This window comes from Drosophila innubila, chromosome X (genome assembly GCF_004354385.1).
Source record: "Drosophila innubila isolate TH190305 chromosome X, UK_Dinn_1.0, whole genome shotgun sequence".
NCBI classification, from domain to species: domain Eukaryota; kingdom Metazoa; phylum Arthropoda; class Insecta; order Diptera; family Drosophilidae; genus Drosophila; species Drosophila innubila.
The window spans coordinates 26,671,646-26,698,619 of NC_047626.1; the positions used below are offsets into that span (position 1 = coordinate 26,671,646).

General features: G+C 38.1%; 5 protein-coding genes across 13 annotated transcripts in view; 3 read left to right on the forward strand and 2 right to left on the reverse strand.

Annotated features, from left to right (window-relative positions):
- The window catches only part of LOC117794145 (histone deacetylase 5), a 35,060-nt gene extending 24,084 nt beyond the window's left edge, over window positions 1–10,976 (forward strand). Inside the window, 7 exon segments of the mRNA XM_034634641.1 lie at window positions 1,850–2,861; window positions 5,552–5,821; window positions 5,823–6,663; window positions 6,740–6,859; window positions 7,929–8,363; window positions 10,248–10,381; window positions 10,454–10,976. Of these exon segments, the coding sequence (XP_034490532.1) occupies window positions 1,850–2,861; window positions 5,552–5,821; window positions 5,823–6,663; window positions 6,740–6,859; window positions 7,929–8,363; window positions 10,248–10,381; window positions 10,454–10,508 (2,867 nt within the window). The 3' untranslated portion in view covers window positions 10,509–10,976.
- On the forward strand, window positions 9,058–17,278 carry LOC117794141 (probable peroxisomal acyl-coenzyme A oxidase 1). 2 transcript variants are annotated; one of them, XM_034634638.1, is made up of 3 exons: window positions 9,058–9,068; window positions 14,530–15,557; window positions 16,090–17,278. In XM_034634638.1, the coding sequence occupies exons 2-3, from the start codon at window positions 14,542–14,544 to the stop codon at window positions 17,162–17,164; spliced, it is 2,091 nt and encodes a 696-aa protein (XP_034490529.1). In that variant the 5' UTR covers window positions 9,058–9,068; window positions 14,530–14,541; the 3' UTR covers window positions 17,165–17,278. The 2 variants fall into 2 exon arrangements, with proteins under 2 accessions (XP_034490529.1, XP_034490528.1); XM_034634637.1 differs by lacking the exon at window positions 9,058–9,068 and having other exon boundaries at window positions 14,446–15,557.
- LOC117794142 (leucine-rich repeat-containing protein 57) lies at window positions 17,191–18,199 on the reverse strand. The gene has a single exon (XM_034634639.1). It carries the CDS (start codon window positions 18,190–18,192, stop codon window positions 17,425–17,427), a length of 768 nt encoding a protein of 255 aa, XP_034490530.1. The 5' UTR covers window positions 18,193–18,199; the 3' UTR covers window positions 17,191–17,424.
- Window positions 18,200–18,721: 522 nt separating this feature from the next.
- LOC117793488 (proteasome activator complex subunit 3) lies at window positions 18,722–20,292 on the forward strand. Its single transcript, XM_034633808.1, has 3 exons — window positions 18,722–18,844; window positions 18,926–19,474; window positions 19,546–20,292. Exons 2-3 carry the CDS (start codon window positions 19,084–19,086, stop codon window positions 19,911–19,913), a joined length of 759 nt encoding a protein of 252 aa, XP_034489699.1. The 5' UTR covers window positions 18,722–18,844; window positions 18,926–19,083; the 3' UTR covers window positions 19,914–20,292.
- Window positions 20,293–24,269: 3,977 nt separating this feature from the next.
- LOC117791359 overlaps window positions 24,270–26,974 on the reverse strand; it is a 79,555-nt gene continuing 76,850 nt past the window's right edge. For all 8 annotated transcript variants that reach the window (XM_034631098.1, XM_034631105.1, XM_034631091.1 and 5 more), the window contains one exon: window positions 24,270–26,561. In XM_034631098.1, the coding sequence (XP_034486989.1) occupies window positions 24,738–26,561 (1,824 nt within the window). In that variant the 3' untranslated portion in view covers window positions 24,270–24,737. The remainder of the gene's footprint in view (window positions 26,562–26,974) is intronic.

The following is a 26,974-nucleotide window of genomic DNA, read 5'->3' on the forward strand; positions in this document are numbered from 1 at the left end:
ATTCCATGATGAGAGTGGAAATGGAAATTGAAATTGAGTCAATCACTTAAATGTTGAATGAAGAAAGCAATGCGGGAAGGTCATCGTTGGGTCAGCTTGTCGAGATGAGTGAATGGATAAATGAATGGATGAATGAATGATCGCTGCTTTTCAGTCTTCTTGATACATGCATTTAATTGGATATTATATATTAAAATCTTCTTATTATAGTCGATAGATACTCTTGGAAGCTCAGAAATAAAATAAACTTTTTCCTCCTTTAAGGTTAACGCTCTAGAAATCCTCTTCGATCATCACAATTCTTTTCTCTTTTTGTTTTATTTCTACTACTTTTTTTTTTCATCCTGAGGTGAAGCCTTTTAATTCCTCGAAGATCTTTAGTATATTTCTTAAAAGAGCAAAAATAACTCACTATGTGATTCTTCCTTTCACAAAGAACTCTTTGCATTTTGAGATCAATATTTTGGTTTCAAATAAAATTTTGAAATATAATTTAAAGAAGTTCTTTTTACGTTGGATATCTCCACATGGACATTTTTGAAAACCTTTGCTTTTAAGCAGCTCATTTTTTATTTAGGATTGCTTTAAGGATCAATGTCACTATTTTTTAAAGTTGTTCTCTTTTCCCTTTTGATATCTTTAAAAGCAAACCTGGAGAAATAATCCTTTTTTTAAATATTATACATTTCATTTGGTAGTCTCTAACATTATTTTCAATATTTTGTTTTATCTCACCTTAGTTTAAATATTGATCATTTCAAAATGGATTAAAAACCTGAAAGTGATTCCGAAATTCTTACTTCAACAAGATACTTTCCAAATCGATCATTGAGTTTAAGGGGTTGCATTCTCTTCACATTCTCTTTTGACCATCCTATTCTTAAACATTTTCTTTCTCCCCTATAGACATACACACATTAAACACACATACATACACAACGATAGCTGGTAAGGTTGATCTTAGGACATTACTATTCCAAATTTTTATTGTTGCATTTTTAATTTTACTCTTTGTTTCTTTTCTCGTTATTTTGTATTATTATTACTATTATTATAATTGTTGTTGTTGTTATACTTGTTGTTGTTACTTTTGCTTTAAATTAACCCAACACTGTCCCCATGTTTTTTGTGCGTATTTATTAATCGAAACCTAACCTGAATATTAACTTAGTCGCTGTCGACGCCGCTGTCGACGTCGCTGTCGCTGCCGTTGCCTAATGCCAAATGCTGCATGCAGCTCAAAAGCTCCATGTCTACCTCTTCTTCTTTGTCTTTTTCTTGTGTGTCACATTCATGGCATCGCTCATTTACTGCAAAACGATTTTTAAGTTACTGTTAAAGAAATATTCGTTATGTTCTGTTCTATATTGGGTAAGAATACTGTATACCTTTCATGTGAGAGTCAAAAGAATTCTTGTCTTTAAATGCATTTTTATCAAAATTCATTATTTTGAGTTAAGACTAGAAATAAAAAATATTATACTTTTTTTTTCAATTATTTTTTTATTCCTAAGAAACTCAGTTATTTTTCTAGTTCCAGGTGAATATATAATAGTATAAATATAGTAGATCGTTTTTTAAATTACAAATCATTTAACACATTTTTAATGTAATTGTTACTACTTTTTCATTTTTATTTTTTTTATTGTTAATGGAAGTCATATTGTCATTTCAAAACCGATATGCAAGATTTAGCTTAAGTGATATACAACCTTAAACCGAAATACAGACATAACCGAAACCGTAACTGAAACCAATATTGCAGTAAATGAGCGACTGATGAAACGAAAGAAATTCTTGAAATTCATTTAGCTAATCTCGATTCTTTGGCATTTGTTTTTGTTGTTAGACTGCAATAGCACGCCAGATTCAGGACCAAATTCGCCGCCATCATCGACAGCGCTGTCGGTGGGCGTGGTTGGGAGTAGGGGCTCACCGACGAGTGCACCGATCCAGGAGGAGAACGAGGAGGGTAGTCAATATCAGCCGGGACAGAGGAGCAGCATCAATGATCTCCCATTGTTTAGTTCACCATCGTTGCCGAACATTTCGTTGGGTCGTCCGCATTTAACCAACGCGCAGGCGGGACAAACCAATTATGCCATGTTTGCTGCACTGCGTCAACATGTGGCCGCCGCCGCCGCAACGGCCGCATCGAGTGGTGCAGGTGGTGTTGCAAGTGGTGCTGGTGGTGCTGCTACTGTTGTCTCGGCTGTGGCACCATCAGTTCCACCTGGAGTTGGCGTTGGCGTTGTCGCCGGCACACCGCCCACCTATTACAGTCCATTAGCCATGCCATTTGGTCGGCAAGCGATGATGCCAGCGACGGGAATTGCACCACAACCATCGCCGGTGGTGCGTTCAGCATCGGCCACATCCACATCCTCGTCGCAGGCATCTTTGGTTGGAGATGTGGCTCCGCCGCAAGCTCATGCCGCCTCCACAATTCTGCCTTCATCATCGTCGTACATGCAACTCAGTGGCGTCTCTGGTGGCGCATCGGCTGTTAATCTTCATGCCACTGCGGTGGCTGTTGCAGCTGCCGCTGCTGCTGCTGCTGCCGCTGCTGGTGGTGGTGGCACATTGCCGCCCACAAATAGCCACGCCCATGCACTGTACGGTCATCAGCATAATGCACACGCACACACACACACGCACACGCACACACACTCGCATGGACATGGTGGACATGTGCCCATGACAGATGCCCAGGTGGCCCAGGTGCATCTCCACAAGCAGGGACACCGTCCCCTGGGAAGAACACAGTCCGCCCCCCTGCCCCTCGGCCATCCAATGCTCACAGGCGCCGGCCAACTGAATGTGGCCCAAACGCATTACGAGAACAGCGAGGTAAGTTTCAACACATTTTAATTGACAATATTTTATTTTTAGACCCCGTACTTAAAAAAAAGTACAGGGGTCTATTGGGTTTGTTTTAACGAATATGTGCGTAACAGGCAGAAGGAGGCGTGGCAGACCCTATAAAGTATATATATTCTTGATCAGCATCAATAGCCGAGTCAATATAGCAATGTCCGTCTGTCCGTCTGTCTGTCCGTCTGTATGAGCGCCTTAATCTCAGAGGCTATAAGAGATAGAGACACCAAACTTGGTATGTAGGTTCCTCTATATTGCAAGTTTGTTTCAAAATTCGGCCACGCTCCCTTTATCGCCCACAAATCGAAAAAAAAAAATTTCATATCCAAATTATAAGAACAATTTAAAAGCTAGTGACACCAAATTTGGTATGTAGATTCCTCTATCTTGCAGTCAGATCAAGTTTGTTTCTTTTTTGAATCGGACCACTGTATCATAAAGCGCCCTTAGGAACAATCGGTCGAAAATCAAGTTTTAGTATGAAAAACTTTTTTGTTTTATTACTATATCATATAGCTGTCATAGGACCGATCGGGCGAAAATCAAGTCTTAGTATGAAAAACTTTTTTGTTTAATGAGATATCGTAACCAATATGATAGAATATGCATTAAAGTGAACTAAATATTATTAATTTTTTCCATTGTTAGTTTTTGCCATAGTAAGTACGGGGTCCCCGACAGTCGAGTATGCTCGACTGTAGCAGCGTCCGACTAGTTTTATATTGAGACAGCCTTTAGAGAAAAATACAAACAACATGTTAACATGCCTTTATCTTAAGTCATTGGGTTTTTAAGAGTAAAGATTTTTGTCTTCAAACTCAGAATTTTCCTTTATAAAATGCACAGTTTCAACTTGAATCTACACTGCTAAAAATTACCGATTTTCAGAAACGATTATTTTCAGATAACTTTGCATTTTCTATTATTTTTCAAAAATAAAATCAATTTTTTCAACATTTTTCGTTTGAAAGTGTGTTTTTTTAACAGACTTTCGCTAAAAAGTTGGATTTCCAAGGCATCAATTGCAAATCTATATCGGGAACAATAGCGTTTGAAAAAATGCAGGGAATCAAACTAAAACCAATAAAGGATACGGTTTCGGTTCCGGTACGATCCGAAACAACTGTTTTGGTAAAAGCTTATGTTTCAGTTTTCTTCTTTCAGTTTTGGTATCAGTACCGGTACGTAAGGGTACACCAAATCAATTTTGAAAGATTTTAAAATGATAAGGTGGTTTTTTATAACAACTAAGACATCGAAGAAAATATCTAGATCCAGAGGAATAAAATTTGTTGAACGAATTTAATATAATTTGAATGCAGAATAAATCAAGATGCCAAACCCTGATCAAAATGACATTCCGCTTGAAAATCGCTAAAGTATCGCCAAAGTTATGACAGTTCGAAGTTGCTCAAGCCTTTGCCCTAGCGACTTAACAAGTCAAAATATTTCTTAATTTTGACATTACTTTTTACAAGTTGATTAAAAGTAAAAATTTGAGATTTAAAATTTGGAATTTTCAAAATTTCAAAGGACCCTTATTACTATCGCGGAACCACGGCTTTGATAGTCGAAAAATAAAAAAATTTTCTAAATGAACAAAATTTAAATACAATATGAATATAGAGGCCAAACCATCAAAATGGGATTCCGATTGAAAATCGGGTCAGTTTTCTTTAAGTAATGACAGTTTGAAGTTTGTCAACTCGTTGACCTAGCAACTTTACCACAACCGTACCGCTACAAGCGTTTCGGTTCCGGACAGTGCTGCCTGAATCTCTGAAGCAAAAATTGCTGGATTTGAAAAAAAAGTTGCTAAAAATTGCTAAAAATTTTGTAAAAATTGCCAAAAAAAAAATCACTAAAATTTTAATTTACAAAAAATTAGTATTTTATTAAGAAAAAACACAAACTAACAATACGTCAAATTTAAATGAGCATGATTTCTTATCAAAAAAAAATTCAATTAAAAAGGAACATGATTTCGTATAGTTTAAAATAAATTATTTCTTATCATAATATTTAAGAGAGAATATTTATTGCATTATCTAACTCGTCAGATTCACTTGTGTCCGCGTACTTTTCATTTCCTGAAATCTGAATCAAGTACTCATAGGGGAGATCATAACTATGGCAACATTTTCCATGTCTGTGTAGACCATAACCAGTCAGCAAAATTCAAAAGTCAATAAGAGAGTGAGTGAGCGAACAAGTTCATGAAATCGAGCAACTGAATTTAATTCAAGCTTCGATATCTTTGTGACCATTATTTATCGTAATATGTGCAATCAATTGAAAAATTTACAAAAATAGGCAAAAATGTTAAAGAAAATTTAAAAATAGCTAGATTTGTAATAAAGTTGCTTAAATTGCTAAAGAAAATTGAAAAGTTGCTAGATTTGTGGCTAATAGCATTTTTAATAAAAAAGTTGCAAATTTTTTTAAAAGTTGCCAGATCTAGCAACTAAATTGCTAGACTGGCAGCACTGGTTCCGGTACTACAAAAGAAACGGTTAGTTTCGGTTAGCGGTTCCGATACCGGTTACGGTGTTATATTCTGAAAAAATTTAAGCAAAAATATTATAATGCTTTTGCAGATCAGCTTTTAGATGAGTAGTTTTGAGAGGTATTGTTGTCAAATTTCACAAAAGCAATGTTGATTTCCATTTTAAATTGCTTATGAGCATCAGGTGCTCACACAGAAGCTGCGTCAAACGGTGCTTACTCGGAGTGGCGCCGCCGCTGCTGTTGTTGCCGCCGCGAGTCGGGAGCCGCAGTTGCAGCTAAGGGAGGAGGAGGATGACTCAGCCGCCGAGGTGATGGATCTCACCGATAAAAAGAAACCGCCCAAAACGGTGTTGACCAGCACAATTGCGACCAGCACGTCACAGAATCTGCCCGAGGCACTTGCCGCAGCCGTATTTATTCATCTGCAACAGCATGAGACTTGCGTGGCCACTTCTGAGCAGTCCCCTGGTACCGCTGGGTCCCCATGGATTAAGCCAGATACCGGACACTGGACAACAGCCAATTGTTACATCCTCGTCGGCTGATCATATACCGCCCGTGAATCTAACGTTGCCCCATAAGCGTCATCTGCTTGGCAGCGCCTATGCCGCACAATTGCGTCAGCATCAACAGCAGCTGCTTGTGGAGAGCAGCTCCTGCTCCTCCATATCCACATGCACCTCTGGCTCCGGCTCCGGCTCCTCAGGGACGCACAAGAAGATCACAACGGGATTGGCCTACGATCCATTGATGTTGAAGCATACGTGCAGTTGTGGTGACAATGCACCGCATCCGGAGCACAGTGGACGATTGCAAAGTGTGTGGGCAAGATTGAATGAGACGGATCTTGTCAAGCGCTGCGATCGTTTACGTGCACGCAAAGCGACACAGGAGGAGCTGCAAACGGTTCACACTGAGGCGCATGCAATGCTCTTTGGCTCAAATCAGGGACAATTGAGTAGGCCCAAATTGGAGAGTGCTCTCTCGGCCAGCTTTGTGCGTCTGTCCTGCGGTGGAGTTGGTGTCGATTTGGATACCACATGGAATGAGCTGCATACGGCGACAGCTGCTCGCATGGCCGCCGGTTGTGTCATCGATTTGGCCATGAAAACGGCCAAAGGTGATTTGCGTAACGGTTTCGCCGTCGTCCGTCCACCTGGTCATCATGCCGAGGCAAATCTGGCCATGGGCTTCTGTTTCTTCAATTCAATTGCCATTGCGGCGAAACTGTTGCGTCAACGTCTGCCCGAAGTGAGGCGCATCCTCATCGTGGATTGGGTGAGTGGACTATCAATGATTTTCCCAGAGATCTCCTCCATTAAATTCGATTTTAAACTCATTATTCTCTCTACAGGATGTGCATCATGGCAATGGCACACAGCAAGCATTCTACCAAAGTCCCGACATTCTATATCTTTCCATACATCGACACGATGACGGTAATTTCTTTCCCGGCACGGGTGGCCCCACAGAGGTGAGTTTCTCCTCCCTTTTGGGAGCAAATGTTAAGGCAGGAAAACCGTTGGGTGAAACCAGTTTTATCTATTTAGATCAAGACCTATGAAAGCAAACTTAATAGAGCTCTAGTGTGTTTAGATGCGGGATCTAAACAACATTGCAATTAAACATTTCTGTTATGCTTAACGATGTCAAAGTTGTAAAAGTCTTATAAGATTTCATAAAATGTATTTTTTCACTTTGTACTTATGCTAAACACCTCAAAAATTATATTTTTTCACTTTATCAGACTTTAATGCTCCAACTCAATGGAAATTCAATACGCAAAATGTTTCCGAAATGAAATTAGAACAGTTCAAAGATTTTAAATTTCAATAAATCTTGCTAAAAGTGAAAACCGGAACAGGACTGATCGATTTTTTTTTATATTTCCGTGTATTTTTTTATATAAACATAATATAATATTATATAATTAATATTTCCTTATAATATAAGGCGACTTCGGCTTCTGTCTGTATGAAAAGCTGATTATCTGCGGCTTCCCTCTAACCGAAACGAGTTTGAAAATTGTAATCCCTGGGTGGGGAATGGTTCTATGAGAGGGAAGGGTCTCTAAGATCAGGAATTCTGCAAATTCATTAGGGTACTCTACATAGAACATAAGTCATGTTCTTCTCCCTTTCATTTCTTCCACCCTGTCATCACTTCCTTTCTCCACTCTTCACTACTTTCTATTTTCTTCTCTTTCATTCACAACATATTTGTTTTACTTTATCTCTTCATTTCATTTCTTTGATTTTTCCCCTTTCTATCTTTATGTCTCGTTTTATTGCATATTATTTCTAAAACCTGTCTCTCTCTCTCCCTCTCTCCTTCTCCTCTCACTGTCTATCTCTCTTTTAATATATTGCTTTCTTTCTATTTCATTCAATTGCTCTGTTTTGATCTATATCATTCAACTTCTCTTTCTATGTCCTTTCTCTCACTTTCTGTCTTATACTTCACTCGCTTTTAATATTATCATTATCATTATCTTGTGATTTAACTCTTTCTAACTCTCTCTCTCTCTCTCTCTCTCGCTGCAGTGCGGCGCCGGTGCTGGTCTCGGCTTCAATGTGAACATCTCGTGGTCCGGCGCACTGAATCCACCGCTGGGAGATGCCGAATATATCGCTGCATTCCGTACAGTTGTGATGCCCATTGCCAAGTGCTTTAATCCGGATATTGTGCTCGTCTCATCCGGCTTTGATGCAGCCACCGGACACCCGGCTCCGCTGGGCGGCTATCATGTATCCCCAGCCTGCTTTGGCCTGATGACCCGAGAACTGCTCCAACTGGCCAATGGCAAGGTGGTACTGGCCCTCGAGGGTGGCTACGATCTGGCGGCCATCTGTGATTCGGCACAGGAATGTGTTCGTGCTCTGCTCGGTGATCCCGTGGCGGCGATTGCCCAAACCGAACTGGAGCGACCTCCGTGCCAGAATGCCATCAATACACTGCAGAAAACAATTGCCATACAGGTGAGAAGCGACAACTGAAATCTGAGAAGTGAGAAGCGAATTGAGCGAGATAAATCAAAGAAAATTCCATGTTCAATGGATCTATTCAGTTTGAATTTTATAAGAAAAGAGAAAGGCTCTTTTTAGACCCCGTACTTAAAAAAAGTACAGGGGTCAATTTCATATCCAAATTATAAGAACAATTTAAAAGCTAGTGACACCAAATTTGATATGTAGATTCCTCTATATTGCAGGCAGGTCAAGTTTGTTTCTTTTTTGAATCGGGCCACTATATCATATAGCGCACATAGGAACAATCGGTCGAAAATCTAGTTTTAGTATGAAAAATTTTTTTTGTTTATTTAAGTTAGTCTTATACATCCTTACCGAAGTTGGTTCTAATCGGTCAACTATATCATATATTAGCTGTCATAGACCGATCGGGTGAAAATTAAGTCTTAGTATAAAAAACTTGTTTGTTTAATGAGATATCGTAACCAAACTGATTAATATGCATAAAACTTGGTTTTATATATCCTGTCCAAAGTTGGTTCAAATCGGATTACTATATCATATAGCTGTCATAGGACCGATAGGGCGAAAATCAAGTCTTAGTATGAAAATCTTTTATGTTTTATGAGACATTGTAACCAATATGATAGAATATGCATTTAACTTAACTAAATATTTTTAAATTTTTTCCATTATTAGTTTTTGCCATAGTAAGTACGGGGTCTCCGACAGTCGAGTATGCTCGACTGTAGCACCGGCCGACTAGTTTCATTCAGAAGCTAAAAGAGCTAAAGCTCCCAAATTTAGTGACAATTCTCTCCTAAATGCATGTTAATCAAGTTTGTTAGTGAGTCACTTGACTTTCCGAGCTATTTCCAATATTTTTGACAAATTGGCGACTGTGTGTCGCCTTCTTCGTCGTCGACGAGCAATTGACAAGATTGGTAGAATAGAATTTCGTTCTTTCACTATTTCAAACGAATAAATTACTAGAAATTGAATTTCTAATTTCGGTCAGAGCACAAATTTGCATTCATTCGCTGTAATTGATGACTCCAGATTCAATACTTGTTGTAGGAGTTGCTGTCCGGCTCATTTGTCGAATTTCTATTCTAAAATATTGACAATCTAGTTACGATCGGATCTGAAAATTTTATCACAATCGGAGAATAAACACTACAGTAATTGGTATTAACATATATATTTTCTTTATTCAGAAGGGTTTTTTTTTATTTGTGTAAACTTTTTTTTTTAATACGTTTTTTGTTTTTAATTATTAAGATATTTTGCAAAATTTTGTTTTAATGTTTAGTATTAGATTGATTGATAACAAGTTTTAAGGTTTTTACATATATATTTTGTTTTTTCAGAAGGGTTTTTATTTATTTGTGTATATTTTTTTTTAATACAATTTTTGATTTTTAATTATTAAGATATTTTGGAAAAAATTTTTTTAAATTATAAAGTTTAGTATTAGATTGATTGATAACAAGTTTTAAGGTTTTTACATATATATTTTGTTTATTAAGAAGGGTTTTTTTTTATTTGTGTAAATTTTTTTTTTAATACGATTTTTTGTTTTTAATTATTAAGATATTTTGGAAAAAATTTTTTAAATTATAAAGTTTAGTATGAGATTGATTAATAACAAGTTTTAAGGTTTGGCAGTCTCACAGAAATCTCTTCCAACCAAGTTTCCCTTGAAGCCAAATATTTTTGACTTTTGTAATCCATTTAATGATAGTTATGGATCTTGGTCAACAAGCCACTGACTACTTTGCGCTTTGATGTGATATCTCTACTTTCTCTTTGTGACGAGATATTTAACTATTTAATTTAAAATAAAACTAACTAACAATCAAATTGAATCTTTTTGTTGTTTTTGTTGCTCAGCAAACACATTGGCCCTGCGTCCGTCTGCTGGAGCACACTGTCGGTCTGTCCGCGCTGGAAGCGCTCAAGATCGAGCACGATGAATCTGAAACGGTCAATGCCATGGCCGGCCTCTCCATGCAGTCGCTGCACAGGTGAAGATGCCAACTCAAACTTGAGATGCCAATTTCAACATAAACTAATCTCTATGCTTTTACATTTTTTAGAACACTTTCGCGAGATGATTCCGAGGAGCCGATGGATCAGGATGAAACCAAATAGACGCACGCCGCTGCCATTGCCGCCTGCTCAACGCACTCTAGTTATTGTTGTAGTTTAATTGTTGTTGTTTATTGTTGTTGATGTCATTTGTTGTCGTCGTCGTCGTCGTCGTCATCGTCATTGTTGCTGTCATCGGGAATCGCGAACGCTCGTCAGTTCCTCGCCTATTGCTATACTCTTACTCTATCTCACTTAGCACACTGTCTCTAGCTAGCTGTCTGTAATTTATACACACACTCACACAACACAAACTTAAATATACATATATGTAAAACAACAATACGACGTACCATCGAATGCGAGGGAAGGATAAATATGGACGAGTTAGAGAAAATGGAGGCGAGGCACATGGAGCAGAAAAAAGGAGCCAGCGTAGTTAGAGAAAAGAGGTGTACAGAGTTGAAAACCAGGCCTAAAGTTCAAAACGTGGCTGTGCCACTAAAAAAATAAAAATAAAACTAAACAATATAAAAATGGAATAAGAATAGAAAAGAAGAGAAGAGAACATTGAATGATGGAAGGCAAAAGAAAAGCAAGCGAAACTTGTAAGAATCAGAAGAGTTATATTATTGTTATATACACCATGTATAACACAATAGAATAGTATAATAGTAACAATAGAGTAGATTTTATGAATGTATATGATACGCATATAAAACAAAAACTGAACTAACGAAACTTTTATGAAATTATGTATGTATGTACAATATATAAAGTAATGCGTACATAGAACATACTATAACTGTGCTACACACATACTATATATATACAAATATATATATCTTTATACATACTATATAAAGCCTGCATTTGTTAAACGAATATTACAAAAATGTTAAACGTGCAAAAACTATTTTTTAATTTTTGATTTTACGATTTCGTTTGTTGTGTGTTATTATTATTATTATTTGTATTTTGATTTTTCACTATTATTATTATCATTATTATTTTCTTTTCATTTTGGTTTTGTATGAATGTTGAGAGATGGAAGAAGTGTTGGATTGATTAGTTGTAGCTCGATTTATACAGAATATACAATATAATATATATATATGAAACGAAACAAGTGTATATGATATAAGTATAACAACAACAAAAATGAATAGCTGTAATATGATATGTAATATGATACTATATAATAATAACAAATGTGAAATGATTGTCAAACGATTGTCTAGAATCTTTATTTATTAACTATTATTATTATTATTATTAATATTATTATGATTATGACTATGATTATTATGATTGTTGTTGTTGATTTTCTTTCTGTGTTGTTTTACTTTTGTTTTTTGGGTGGTTCACACACAGCACAATGTATGTATGTATTAATTTTTTATGTATAGATTGTAAACTAACGGTTAACTACACGTACAAACTACAGTTACAATATTCATTGGCTTTTTAACTGTACCTTTTTATGACCAGTGACTATGATTATGTTAAAAAAAAAAAAAAGTTTGTTGGTGCGCTTTTTGTACAATTCCTAGTGAACAACTGTGCATATTAGCGTGCATGTTTTAAGTACAATACAAATCTATGCAATATAGAGGAAGAAACTGTTTGTATACCCATATGCTGGAAATCCCTAGCTAATAAGTGTTATAACCAAGGTTGCAAATCGTTCCTCATAATACCGGTTCGAACTTTTTTTCGCTGGATGATGAATGTATTCTTCAAATAATATAAAGCGTAATTAATCCGGTTCGAGTAAAATAATAACATAAATTATCTTGCGCATTTATTAAAGCTATCGATTTGATATTCGATCGCAATTTGCAGGAAAAACGATATTAATCAGATTCTTAAAGAGAGAAATGTTTTTAAATAATTTTTTATGTCTAAGAAATCAATGAAAAGTTAAAACTTATTGAGAAACCAAAAAATTGTGTTGATTTGAATTAAATAATTCAAAGGTTCTGTATAAAACTGATTCATTTTTAAAGAATTGCAGCCTTGGTTACCATTATGATCATATTTAAATGCTAAATGTTTGTGCACACATATGTACATATATAATTATGTATATGTATATGTGAGAAACAAATAAAAAAAATATATAAAATGTATTTAGATTTTATGATAAATGATAAACCCGATCTGGTCCAAAAATGCGGTTGATAAGGCTGCTTCGTCAAATGGGCTGGCACCCAAAGCAGCAACAACAACAACAGCCAAGAAGATGAATAGAAATGGAATAAACAATAAGTTGGCCGAAAGATCGCTTGTTACCCAATTGCTTGTACATATTGTATGCATGTGTCTGTGTGTGTGTTTGTTTGTTAACTGTAATCAGAGAGTGTGAATGTGGACGTTTCATGTGTGTTAATTGTTTGTTTCTAAAATATGTTAATTGCGCACAACGAGTAAAAAAGCAGGAGTATTATGATATACAACATAGTAATGTTTACAACAGCTAATACAATACAAACAAAAAAAAAACAACGTTTTCAGATGATTCCAAATTGAAATAATTTTTAAGTAATTTGAATTCCGGATTTGCCCAGCTGTTGTATTAAAAAAATGTCGTGATCATGATGATTTGTTTCGAATATTATTTCCCTTTTTTGTATTGCTCGAAATGGCATAAAAAATGAAATCAAATTGATTTTATTTTCATGTGTTTTTTCATACAAAGTGTGTTCGATATTTTGTACTCGTTCGTGGGTTATTCATAGTGTTAAACGGGCCATAATATATATTTATGATGCCATTTTGTGGGCCAGCCCCAATAAATTGTTACCAAAAAAAAATACCCATAAAACAGTTAACACAAAGACGAATTATTTGAGCTTATACGTAGTTGCCTGGTTTTGAATCGGGAACAACTCTTCAAATAGTATTTGTCGCATTAGTATAAACACACTTATATATACATATACATAAAATAAAAACTAAATGTCTGTGTCGCTTTTCTATATGATAATAATAAAAGAACAACAAATTGAAAATTTATTGGAGAGTTGCACAAATTGTTTTTGGCGCCATGCCTTTATTATGAATATTGAACACATCACAGTATTATTTTCTTAAAATCACATAGGTCACACTGTAAATTAAAGGAAATCTAGCTGACATTGTCTTGGTTTTGTCGTTAATGTGAGCTGGTCACACTGGTTCTACATGGAACAACGAATTGCCATCAAGTATTATCAACAAATGCTAATAACAATATAATAATTACACTATGGACCTTGCCAGACTGTTGAGGCCTTTTGCACTTTAATTGTTGTTTATTTTAGTTGAGATTTCAATGCGAGTATCTTATCGCTACGATTTTGGCACACATTTGTATGTGCGTATGCTTGTTTTTAAAGCGTATACTTAATAAAAAGTACAACGGGCTTATTAGGTTTGTCAGAAAGTATACATAAATATTTCTGCCAAGTATATATAGTATATGTCAGTGTATATGAACACATAGACTAGAGAATCCAAACTTATATATATAAACAGGCTTATTTTTTTTCTTTCACTTTTTTTCGTAAGTTAAAAAAAAAGACGAATTCCAAGGACAATGAATAAATATCGAAGATATTAAATATGAAGTTTGTTTTTTAATTATTGTTTTAAAATTTACATATTTAAAAATTACACTGTTTTTAAAAGGACTTACAATTTCAATATAATATGTATTTTTTATAAAATATATCTAAAAAAACAAAACATTTTTCACGGTTTTAAGTTTTTTACATTCCTTAAGAATATTTTTGATGTCAACTTGTTTGATAAATATCACAATGTATACGGATTAATAATGGATAATCATCCTGGGTTTAATTCCCGATGTTTTTTATTTTAATTTTTAATTCAAGTGCAGGGTCGACCACAAAGGAGCTTGCTCGATTATAGCCTACCAGTTTATTATGTGTACATGTTTGTAAACAGCTGTGAAATGGAGCGGCGGGGAGAGTGGGGCAAAGGGTGGATGGGGGACAGCGATAGACGCAGCAGATAAACCAGTCGAGGCGACAATCGCTCGTTTAGTTATTAATGCAACTTGATTAAATTCGCAATGCAGAGTGAAATCGGAATGCAGCTGAAAATGGCAAAAGAAAAGGCTAATGGGATCAATGATCTCCAACGAGAGCGAGAGTTGGCGACATTTTCTAGCGAGGACTTTGCCGTTTGGTGGGCGGGGAGCAGAGCTGCTTTAGAGGAGCGGCGTGCCTTGGAGCGTCACTTTTTCGAAGATGCAGAATTTGAGGATGCAGTGCATCCGAGTTTCATGTCATACAAGGAAGGCTATGAGCACGCATTGGCCAAAGGCACCAAGTTTCTGGTCAAATTGCGTCAATGGCAGACCACAAGAAGTGCTCAACGGGATAAGGATATGAAAGTAGAAACTAAGGACAGTATGGATCTAAAGTTATTATACGATTTGCGCATGCTGATGTCGGGATCGTTGGGCACAGCGCTGTTCCAGCAGAGCTTTCCGCTGCGCCTGCACTTCTCCATGTTCCTGAGCACACTGCTCAATCAGGGCACGCCGGAGCAGCAGGAGCGTTGGCTTAAACGTGCCTGGCAACTGGACGGCATCATTGGCACCTATGCCCAAACGGAACTCGGCCATGGCAGCTACATACGCGGCCTGGAGACACGTGCCGACTACGATCCGGAGTGCCAACAATTTGTGCTCAACACGCCCACATTAACCGCCTACAAGTGGTGGCCCGGCGGCTTGGGTCACACGGCCAATATGGTGGTGGTGCTGGCCCAGCTCTACATACGGGGCACGCATCATGGCCTGCAACCGTTCCTGGTGCGCATACGGGATGAGCAGACGCACGAACCGATGCCGGGCATCGATGTGGGCGACATTGGCGCCAAGCTGGGTGCCAACGGTGTCAATAATGGTTTCCTTGGATTTCGCAATGTGCGCATCCCCAGAGATCAGATGCTCATGAAGAACGCCCAGGTGCTGGCCGATGGCACCTTTGTCAAAGCGTCACAACCCTTGCTCCTCTACGGCACAATGGTTTTCGTGCGCGTCATGATTGTCCGGGATGTGATGTTTGGGCTGCTTCAAGCAGCCACCATTGCCACACGGTAGGTTACCAACACTTCCAAAACCAAATAACTTTTCTTTATACATAACATTTGTGAAGAAAAACACTACAAGTTTTTCCAAGAAAAGACCTATTTTTTGTTAGAAATTTTTAAATCTGGTTTTTTGCCTCGACCTCAATGAATTACATCTTAAACACAAGCTGAATTTATGCAGTTTTCGAATATTTTCCGAATTTTGAAGTCAAAAAAATGTAAAACATAGTTTTCTTGCTTCAAAAAGAAATATCTCTAAAAAATATGGATTTCAATACAAAACTGTTTATTTATGATTAAATCTAAATCAAATCTAATCAAAATCGGTTGTAACATTCAATTTAAAAAAATTGCTAGAATTATTTTCTATTTCATTTTAAGTCTTACAACAGAAAATATTGAAAGTGATATAGAAAAGTGATTTTGGTAATAGTTAACATTCAAAACAGAGTTGCAATTCTGTTGTACTATATGTAGTGTAATACAATTGAATATGATAGTTTTAGTTGTATGTGTATCTTGCACTATTCCTCTCCAGCTATTCGGCCGTGCGTCGCCAGAGTCCCATTGAACCACATTTGGCTGAGCCACAAATTCTGGACCATGTGACGCAGCAGGCGAAGGTGCTGCCACAAGTGGCACGTGGCGTCTGCTATCGTCTGGCGGCAGATGTGCTGTGGACGCACTATCAGCGTGTCATGGATCAGCTGGCGCGCAAGGAGACGGAGGCAGCTGGAGCACGTGAGCTGCCGGAGTTGCATGCGCTGAGTTGTTGCCTCAAGTCTGTCTGCACGCTGGATGCCGCCGAGGGCGTCGATATACTGCGCAAATCCTGTGGTGGTCACGGCTATCTGTCGTCGGCCAACTTTGACAGCATCCAGGGATTGGTCAATGCCGCCGTAACCTACGAGGGCGAGTACACGGTGTTGTTGCTGCAGACGGCACGCTTCCTAGTGCGTCAGTACGCGGATGGTCTGAGGCGCAAGGTGCTCCCAGCCAGTGTCGAATATTTGCGCAATGTGTCGCCTCTGAATTGGGGTCCCAATCTGCACGAGAATGTGGCGCGTGCGCTGGAGATAAGCAGCACAGAGCAGGTGCGCGAAGCTTGGCAATTGCAGCAGGATCAACGTAAGATTGGCGGGACAACGGAGGAGCAGGCAACCAATCGGGCTGGACGAAGATTAGCAGCAGCGGCATCGCTGCATGGCCACGCCTACCTGGCGCGCAACTCCCTCAAGGCACAGCAAATGGGAATGGGAGGCGTTAAGCCAGAGCTTGGCAAGCTGCTGCAACAGCTAATTGAACTGTTTGTCCTGGACACGTTCCTGCGTCAACTGGGCGCCGTCTTGAAATGGAACAGCATCAACAAGCATCAGTTGCAACAGGTGGAGACACGCTACGAGCAGCTGCTAGAGCAACTGCGTCCCAATGCGATTGCCATCGTGGATGGTTTCGATTTCCATGATCGTGTGCTCGGCTCAACGCTGGGATGTCACGACGGACGCGTCTACGAGCGTCTGATGGAACATGCACGTGGCAATCCCTTGAACCAGCAGTCGGTCAATCCCAGCTATCAGACACATCTGCGTCCTTTAATGCTGGGCAAGCTTTGAGTGTCCATTTGTGAATTGGTTTTATTTGTGTGGAACAAGGCGATTACATGATTACATTAAGCTATTAAAGTAGTTCAGCGTTAGACAGCCAATAAAGCGTCAACAAACAATCATGCACAGCAAATGCGCTGCTTCGAGTCGAGTCGCTGAACACATGTATCAATTAATTGCTGTTGTTGGCTGTCCAACACTGAATTGGATACTAATCAAAAATATATATATATATAGTACATAAATACGTGACGAATGTTGTTGAGGTTTTAGAACATCTTCTTTTTGACCGCCGTATAGCGTTCCATGTAGACATCGTAGCCATCGAGATCGGTGAATTGCTTTGAATTGAACAGATTACCATCGACGGCCAAATTACAGATCTTGGACTCCTTGAGGATACGAGGCGTTAAGGCATTTGCCTGCAAGCAATTCTCCTCCAGTCGCAACGTCTTCAACTTGGGACAATCGGCAATATCCTCGGCCAGCGATGATATCTGGTTCTGATTGAGGTTCAGCTCCGTCACATACAGATTGCCCACCTCGGCGGGCACTTGGGTTATTTGGTTACGCGACAAATCCAGCACATCCAGTTGCTTTAAGCCACATAGCATGGTGGGGAAAACCTTCAACTGATTATTGCTCAAATTAACTGTTTTGAGGTGCGTGCAATTGCTCAGTGTCTTTGGCAGCTTTGTCAGGAAATTGTCCATGAGGAGCAGTACCTCCAGTTTGAGCAGTTCCCCGACCACCTCGTTCAGATCCACCAGACGATTGCCACTCAGATTGAGATGCTTGAGCATCGTGAGACGTCCAAGTTCATCGGGCACATTCTCAAAGCGATTCTCCGATAAGTCCAGTGTCTTTAGCACATTGGGATATGCCTTGAGCTGCGGCGGGAACTCCTGTAATCTCTGCAATGATATTTTCAGCACTCCCGTCTTCTGTGCCGTCTCCAGATGCTGTTTTATTTGTTTATTGCCCATTGTCGTACTTCTGCTCAACTCTGAGCTGCTGACTGCACAATTAGTTCTCATATCGATATTTATATGCGATACTTTAGTGCGATATTTTTGAACCAATTCGACAACACAATTATATCGATATTTATATTTTACGAAATAAACTTTTGTACAATTTTCAAATAATACGACCATAAATTTTAGCTGAGATAACTAGGCACTAAGCACATAAGCTCACATTCTTAAATTATACGCTTTAAAAAATTGTATATGAACATTGTTAGTGTAAACGCTTATAGCCCGCAATATCGAATATGTATTTTGGTAAATTTCAGATTTGCCAACACGATATTAGTAATAAAATATTTGATGTTTTTGTCAGAGATTTTGATAATTTCGATATTATAAATATCGTAAGATAATAAAATTTTAATATTTTATCGAAATCAATATTGTTTGGTTTTTGACTTCAAGAAGAAATATGTCGGTAACGATATAAAAAAAATAGTTAAAAATTTTGCCAGCCAGAATATGTAACTATAGTTTATTTGCTTAGTGAGATAGCTGAAAAATATATAATCGCAAATACTCGTATCGATATTGATTCAACAAGTCGTTTTGCAACACTCGCGAGTTGTGATTTTCCCAACACTAGAGCTGTCATAAAATACAAGCGTGGACTGACTGCGGCATCCAAAAGAAGCATTAAATAGTTATTTTTATTTTGGTAAGTTGTGGACATGTTGTGAAGTTAAAAAGAACGCATCAATCAGCACACACCTTGCATACACTCCGTATTGTCTTGCAGTTTACGCCGTGTCACACGATTAGCGGATTTTGTCCTTAAGCAGTTGGTTGACCGTAAAGCACGCGCTACAGTTGCAATTTGAGGAGGGAACCGGTGTTGAAACTCAATAAAGAGCTGGTACTTTTTAGCAGTTAACGGTGAACGTTGAAACTTGAACAATGCCCAAGGACACAATTGGCAAGGTGCAGGAGTACAAGGACTCGCTGATCACCAAGGCGGAGACACTGATAACAAAAGGGTTTCCGGAGAAAATCGTTGAACTGAACGAGCTGCTTTCAACACCCATGTTCAATGAGCGCAACTTCAGTGAGGTACATCAGGATCTAAACATTCCGGTCTTGGCGCCAGTGCTGGTCAACAATCATGACGGCGATGTTGACATCCGTGACGATGATCATCCCGTGACAAAGCGACCGCGCAAAGACGATAATGTTGCAGTGTCGGGAACAACCGTATTGGGACTTCCGGGTGGCACAGTGCCGTGCAACAAGCCGCTCTGTGAGATGATCAAGGTGGTCAAACCGATCATACGTAAACTGGTTGAGGATTGTATGTATCGATATATTTCAATTATTTCACAATAATCTGTAATTAATTGAACTCTTCTATTTGATTGATAGCGAACCTTTTGAAAATGTGGATTTCATTTATGATACCCAAAATTGAGGATGGCAACAATTTTGGTGTGTCAATTCAGGAGGATACTCTCGCCGAAATCCAGACCGTCGAATCGGAAGCGGCTGCCTTCTTTGATCAGATATCACGTTACTTCCTAACGCGTGCCAAGGTTGTCTCCAAGGTCGCCAAGTATCCGCATATCGATGATTACAGGCGTGCCGTTGTCGAGCTGGATGAGAAGGAATACCTCAGTCTGTGGCTGGTTGTTTGCGAGGTTCGCAATCGTTACTCCTCGCTGCACGATATAGTTATTAAGAATCTGGAGAAACTGAAGAAGCCACGTTCATCCAACACCGAGAGCTTATACTAGAGAGAGGCGTGCCCATTTATTATTAAATATTTTGCTTAACATTTACAACGACCACAACACGACCTATATAGAGAACACACACACACAAAAAGGAAATCGCCAGCCAATCGCAAACACATCCAGATCCAGAGCCCAGAATCCAGATCGCCTAGTACTGCGGTTAATGTTAAATCCTCTCGAAATTTCCTTGCAGCCCCGCCCCGCCCTACATTGAACTCTTTGTTATTATTCGTGAAGTAAAAAGTTGTAAGACATTTAAACAATTTGATAACAACTTGGACGACATGTAAATGGCGAAAAGTTCTTAAGGAAAGTTTAAGATAATAAAATATTTGGGTATCTAGATTATAATCTAGATTAAAGTAATATACAAACAAAATCGATGCTGAATTATTAATACATACACATACAGACACTCGCAAATAAAACAAATCAAATCTCGACCGTTTTTACTATACAATGCATCAATTCCATGGAAAATAGGTAACTGACACTTGTAATATACATATTGTATAAACATGGGATAATTGGCTCTCTCTCTCTCCCACACCACCCACATCTCTCGCCACCGTTTTGAGAATAGTGCAAAATATTCGTAGTCTCTAAAGAACACAGACGAGAAGATTTATTTATTTTTTTTTGATAATGTAGTGTATTCTACTGAAACCCGTTACGATTATTTGTTTCAGATGGGGTTTTGAATGTGTCCGTATTTTGGTTATCGCTTGTATATCGGTTTCGTAAGGGTTAACAGTATTTTATATATTTCGGTTTCGAAATACCAGTACGATTTCGGTACCCAAAAAAAAAAAATAACGTTAACAAGTAGACAAAATTTTTTTAATTTAAACAAAAAAACTATTTAATAAGATTGATATTCAATTTTAAATTAAAAATTAGTTTGAAAAACGATTAAGCACCGTATGTTGTAGACCAGAAAACGTTTTGGTAGGTCTAAGCTCCATATAAAGCTTTGCCATAAAATAAAAGAAGAATTTAACAACTATTCTATAGTAAACTTTCCGCCGGCGGATATTTTTGTTCTACTCCATTCGGGGCGTTAAGGTGTAGTTAAAATTATTGCTTTATTGAACCGAAACAATTATACATAAATGAAAAGTTACGGTTCCGATTACGGTTTTAATCCCTGATACAAACATTGCGACATTTTGTTGCAATGCTTACATGGTATGTAAATACATAACGAAATCGCACAAGCCTATTAACACAACTGCTCTTGAAATATGATCAACCACTCATTTATGGGACGGTCAGCGACCAACGCCTAGCAAGCCAACGATTTCCCCATGTATGTAGATGTTGTGTTATAAAAATTGTAACATCTTTGGCCAATCTAAAAAGACGAAAAACGTTTGAAAATCCCCCAAAACAGAGCAAAGAAAAGTCACATTTTGTTATACATTTGTTTTGTTTTTGTTTTTATTTGTTTTGTTTGTTTGTATTTGTTTTTTATTTTTGTTTTGTTTGCTTTTTAATATGTTGTATTTAATTTTATATTATTATTTGTAAGCTTACAACTTAAGGCATAAAGTTACAAACTAAAACTTACGAGCTACACATCATTTTTTATTTATCAATCATAATCAGCTCTAGCCCACGCGTCTTGGCGCTTTTTTTAATACACATATATTTATGGTATTCATATAATGTTTTTTTATTTCCTTTTTTGTTTTTGTATTTTCATAATAATGTTTATTTGAATTGTTTATCAATTATGCATTCATAAATGTGTGTTTCATTACTATTATTGGTTTCGAACAGAAAATCGAAAATAATGAAAATAAAATATAGAAACGAGTTCCATTCAATCTATCGACTTTCTTCTGTTATTATTATCAGCATATTTAAGTTTGTTATACATACAATTATCATAATCTTCAAAATCATCGACAGCGTCTTTATCATTATCATCATCATCCTCATCACTATCACTATCATAATTTTCGTGATCAGCTGCTGTTTCATAATTTACGCAGGCTTTAAAATTCGGTTATTTATTTTTTTAGGGTTTTCCATTTTCATTTACATATAATTATAGATATAGATATACATATACACATATACATAAACATATGAATATACAGATATACATATATATATATATATATATATATATATATATATTATATATATAATATACATAGAATAATTGGCCTTGGTATTGGCAGCTTCGTTGTGTTGTTTTTGTTTAGGCGGCTCTGTCTCTAGGTCAATGAGTTCGTCCCGTCCGGTTCCGCTTACCTTGACCAATATTCCAGTCATACATATAACTGTACAGATTTGTAAGTATGTATCTATGTATATATATATATACACATAAAACCCATTGTTGTATAATTTTTTCACTCTTTCTCTATATATATATGTACACACATATATAGAATTTGTTTATATTATTTGTTATTTATATATATGTATTTATTTATATAAAAAAAAATACGCGACATGCTTTCAACTAAATCGCTGTCTCGCCCCTACAACAAAGTTGCATGTGTGTGTGTGTGTGTGTGTTTGTGTTTGTGTGTGTGAATGTTTCTCTGTGTGTGCTGTGTTTTTATATTTCTCATATCCGTTTCCGTCTCGCTTCAATGAATTTCTTTTTTATATTTAAATATACAAATATGTATGCATGTATTATATATAAGTTTCTGTTAATATTTTACAATTTTTTGTTGAATAAGTCTTAGCGTTTGTTGTTTTACTTTTTAGTTACAATTGTGTATTAAAAATATTTAATTTTTGTAAATTGTTTTTTTTTTTGTTTTTGTTTCATTCATAATATTTGTTTTGTTTTTGTTTCTAGCATTTGCATTATGCAAGTAAAAAATAAGTTAAAAAAAAAACACAAACAGTAAAATAGCTAAACACTAAAACTGTTGTTTTTTGTAAGACATAATTATGTTATATAAAAAATATGCATGTGTGTAATCATAATCATAATATATATATACATATATCAATTTGCATGTATTATTTATACAAATACAATTTATATATATGTATATCGGTTTTGCATTTAATATTACTTACATAATCATTACAATATTTAAACGTATATAATTCAATAGATTATAGCATTTATAAAAAAAACAATATTTTCTTAAAATTAAAGCTTACACATAGAAAGTAGCAAAAAAAAATTATTATAAGTATGTATAGTAAAAAAATGTATGGTATATTTTTAAAAATTATTTCTGTTTTATGAAATTTACATAATATTTGTTTAAATAAATGTTTTTGCAAGTGTTCTATCATAATATACTATATTTACTTGTTTTTCATTTATTGTTTTTGTTTTTTTTTTTTGTAGATTTTTTCTCTTTTCTAAGAACAGCCCAACATTGTTTTTATGTTTTTTTTTAAGTTAATTTTTTTTATTTTATTTATATATATATATGTATTTATATTATAGTTTTCATCTTGTTTATGTGGTCATTACAATTTATTTGCTTATGTTTTCGACTCAATTTTATTTTTGTTTTGAGGTTAGATTTACGTTTGGGATACAAAGTACAACAAATGCACATAAGAACTAATAAAAACAAAATAGAACAATAATAGAGAGAGAAAGAGAGTCACACAACAAAAACATAATGCTGATGTGTGAAGCAGAGAAGAGCAGGATAGACAGATATATATATATATATATAGAGAGAGAGAGACAGAAATTTATTGATCCTAAGAGGTAGAAGGATAATAGTGCAGTCCCTATATACATAGTATATCTATAATAATAATGTATAGAAATGTATATGTCTACACATACATATATACAGACATACATACATACATATATTTTTGCATGGTTTGCCTAACTACAATTTAGTTTTACGCTTTTTTTTTTATTTCTCTTTAACTTTGAATTTTTGCTTGGTGCGCAAGTGTGTGCGTGCGTCGAAAGTTAAGTTGGGTTGGGAGCGGTGGCGGTGGCGGGGGGAGTGAAGCTTTAACGAAACAACAAAAATGCTGTCTCTCTTCTGTCTCTTGTGCTCTGCTTGAAGTACCTGAACGAATTGCACTGCTTAGCAAGAGCGCATTTTGCAAATTGCTTGAATTTCTAATCGATCGGATTGGCTGTCCATCTACCACTCTCTTACTCTCTCTGCAGCTTTGCTCTCGTGCTTTTGCGTTGCTTCTCTCTCACTTGAAGCCAGTTGTCAACATTTGTTTTGTTATGCTTTTGTTTTGTATTCTTCTCGATTTGTTTTTTATACGTTTATACGAAGTCTTTTTACATACACACACATATACATATAAGTTGCTGCTGTCGTACATACATACATACATATGTTGCTCTTATTGTTAGTTTCGCCTGCCAGTTTATTTTTAGTTTGTTTTTTTTTTTTTTTTTTAGTAATAGCCATGACCAGCACCTGCACTGCTGCCTGCACTGCTTGCATAATGATGCGCTGCTGCTGCGGCTGCGGCTGCTGCTGCTGCAGCTGGATCTGTATAATGTTGTGCGCTTGCATAATGCGTTCTCTGTTGCTGCTGTTGTTGTTGTTGCTGTTGCTGTTGTGCCGACTGCAATGGCGGCGGGGGCAGCAACGCTGTTGACTGATAATGCGCCTGTCTTTGTTGCTGTTGTTGCTGTTGTGATGTTGCTGGTGTTGGTTGCTGTTGCAGCTGTTGCTGCTGCTGTGTTTGATGACGTCGATAGCCAGCAGTTGTCCAGGTGATTTGTGGTTGTTGTTGCTGCTGTTGATAGACATTGGCTGCGCTGTGTGAATTCGATGCTGCTGGAGGCGCCGTCGCTGCTGCCGTCAGACTGCGCATGCCGGACGACGACGCCTGCAGTCACAACTAATCTTCGTCGCTTAGCGCCTCATACTTGGATGACAGCAGCGGTTTTGGTTCACTTGCTGCCGCCAATGCGGCGGATGCAGCTGCTGCTGCTGCTGCCAAAACGCTGGCACTATGCTGACCACCACAACCGCCAACGGAGCCGCCAATGCCACCAATGCCACCAACACCAACACCACCATTACCGCCACCGCCACCGCCAACAACACCAACACTGCCAACACCAACACCAGCTGCTGCTGTTGTGCCACCAGCAACCACCAGACCAGCAGCAGCGCTCACCTTGCTCAATGCATGCGCCGCCTTGGCGCTCAAATGACTCGACGCTCCCGTTTGCAGCGACAGCGGCATCGGCGGCGGTCCGGCAGCGCTGGGCACTGTCAATGCGCTGAATGGATACGCATATGTGCTGGCCGCAAATGCATTGACCGCTGATGGCGGCGGCGGTGGCGGTGCCGCATGATAAGCGCTCGCATGATGACTGTTAGAGCCAGCGCTGCTGCTGCTGGCAGAGCGTCGGCCGCTGTCGATCACCTCGTATTGATTGGGCGTTTTGCGTGATACGCTTATCTCATGAGTGGATAATGTGTCCTTGCCACGCATTTGTTGCTGTTGCTGTTGTTGCTGCTGCTGCTGCTGCTGTTGTTGTTCGTTGTGCTCGGCCACGGCAGCAGCATGCACCGCATGCACTGCATGTGCCGCATGGGCCGCATGCAGATGCTCCTCGAATTCGGGTCGCAGCACCTCAACAATGCGATTCTTGCCATAGCCGATATCATCGCGCATCACTTCCGCAATGCGATTCTTAACATAGTTATCGAAATTGGAACCAGAGCCGCCACCGCTGCGCTGTTCGCTGCCGCCGCGCTGATCGCTGCTTGTGGGCGGCACACCAGCACCGCCTATGACACCGCCGCCACCTCCACCGCCGCCAGCACTGCGACTGACAACGCCAGCTGGAGCAGATAGATAAAAGTGACTGGGATCAACGCCAGCAGCGGCTGCTGCCGCCTGTTGCATGATCAGCTCATGGGCATATTTGCGGGGACTGACCGCCTGTGGCATGCGTATTATGTTGCGTGCATCCTCGCCAGGCGTATTGGAGCGTCCACCACTGCCACTTGGTGTGCCAATGCTGTTGTTGCCGTTGTTGTTGTTGATGCCGCTGTTGCTGCTGTTGCTGCTGCCACTGACACTGCCGCCGCCGCCGCTGCTGCTGCTGCCGCCGCTGTTGCTGTTGCTGCTGCCACGTCCGCTGTCAATGACATTGATTGGCGACTGCTTGGCACGCTCCTCTGCCTCCGCCTGCTTCTGTTGCTGTCGACGATTCTGTTTCCAGCGATCGGGCGTTAATATTGCCTGTGCCGCATCCTGCATATAGGGTATAAAAGCGGGACGCAAATGCGGAGTTGGGCCGTAATCATTGGCAATGATCGAGTCCGTTAATTCGCCAAATGTAATGCTCTTGGTATGAATCTGCTGTTGCTGCTGTTGTTGTTGTTGCTGCTGCTGCTGTTGTGTGGGCGGCATGCCGCTGCCCGACTGCGATGTGGGCGTGCCATGATGCGATGTTGCAACAACCTGACCACGCATCGAGCCATGCACCGAACGACTTGAACCTGTTGGCGGTTGTGATTGTTGTTGCTGTTGCTGTTGTTGCTGCTGCTGCTGCTGTTGTTGCTGTGGATTCGATGAGATGCGCTGCTCCTGATCGAGATCAATGTTGATGACATTGGGCGAACTCGAGTTCGCTTTGCCATTGTTCTCAGCCGCCAACAATGAGACGGCGCCGCCTTCATGTGCTTGCCGCAAATCGCGTTGATACTACAGAAAAATATGGGAGAGTATTAGTTTTTGCTGTAGTCATTATAATTATTATTATAAAAATTACAAGATAATGATTATTTAGAATTTTTATTGATTTTCATTACTCACAATACAATGAATCACACAAATAAAGAATTATTATTGAGTAATTATTGCAATATTTGACTTTTTATACATTTCTTGAACTCAAAAATGGATTATTGAGCTTTCTTGATGAAAAGTCCAAATTATTTATTAATTATTTTATGAGCTTTATTTTTTTTTCTGATCATTGTTTGAGTTGTTAATTAAAAATCAAAATAATTCAATATTTTGTGAGTAAATCAATAAAATTCCTTAATTTGTTTGCTCATTTTCGCAAAGTTGCTTCAATAATCATTATCTAGTCTCTGATTTGAATTGATTGATTG

Excerpts from the sequence above, each read along its gene's own strand:
- LOC117794141 (XM_034634637.1), top strand. The coding sequence starts at position 14,524 with ATGCAGAGTGAAATCGGAATGCAGCTGAAAATGGCAAAAGAAAAGGCT. Across the intron at positions 15,558-16,089 it reads GCAGCCACCATTGCCACACG|CTATTCGGCCGTGCGTCGCC; the intron begins GTAGGTTACCAA and ends ATTCCTCTCCAG.
- LOC117794142 (XM_034634639.1), bottom strand. The coding sequence starts at position 18,192 with ATGAGAACTAATTGTGCAGTCAGCAGCTCAGAGTTGAGCAGAAGTACG.
- LOC117793488 (XM_034633808.1), top strand. The coding sequence starts at position 19,084 with ATGCCCAAGGACACAATTGGCAAGGTGCAGGAGTACAAGGACTCGCTG. Across the intron at positions 19,475-19,545 it reads ACGTAAACTGGTTGAGGATT|CGAACCTTTTGAAAATGTGG; the intron begins GTATGTATCGAT and ends TTTGATTGATAG.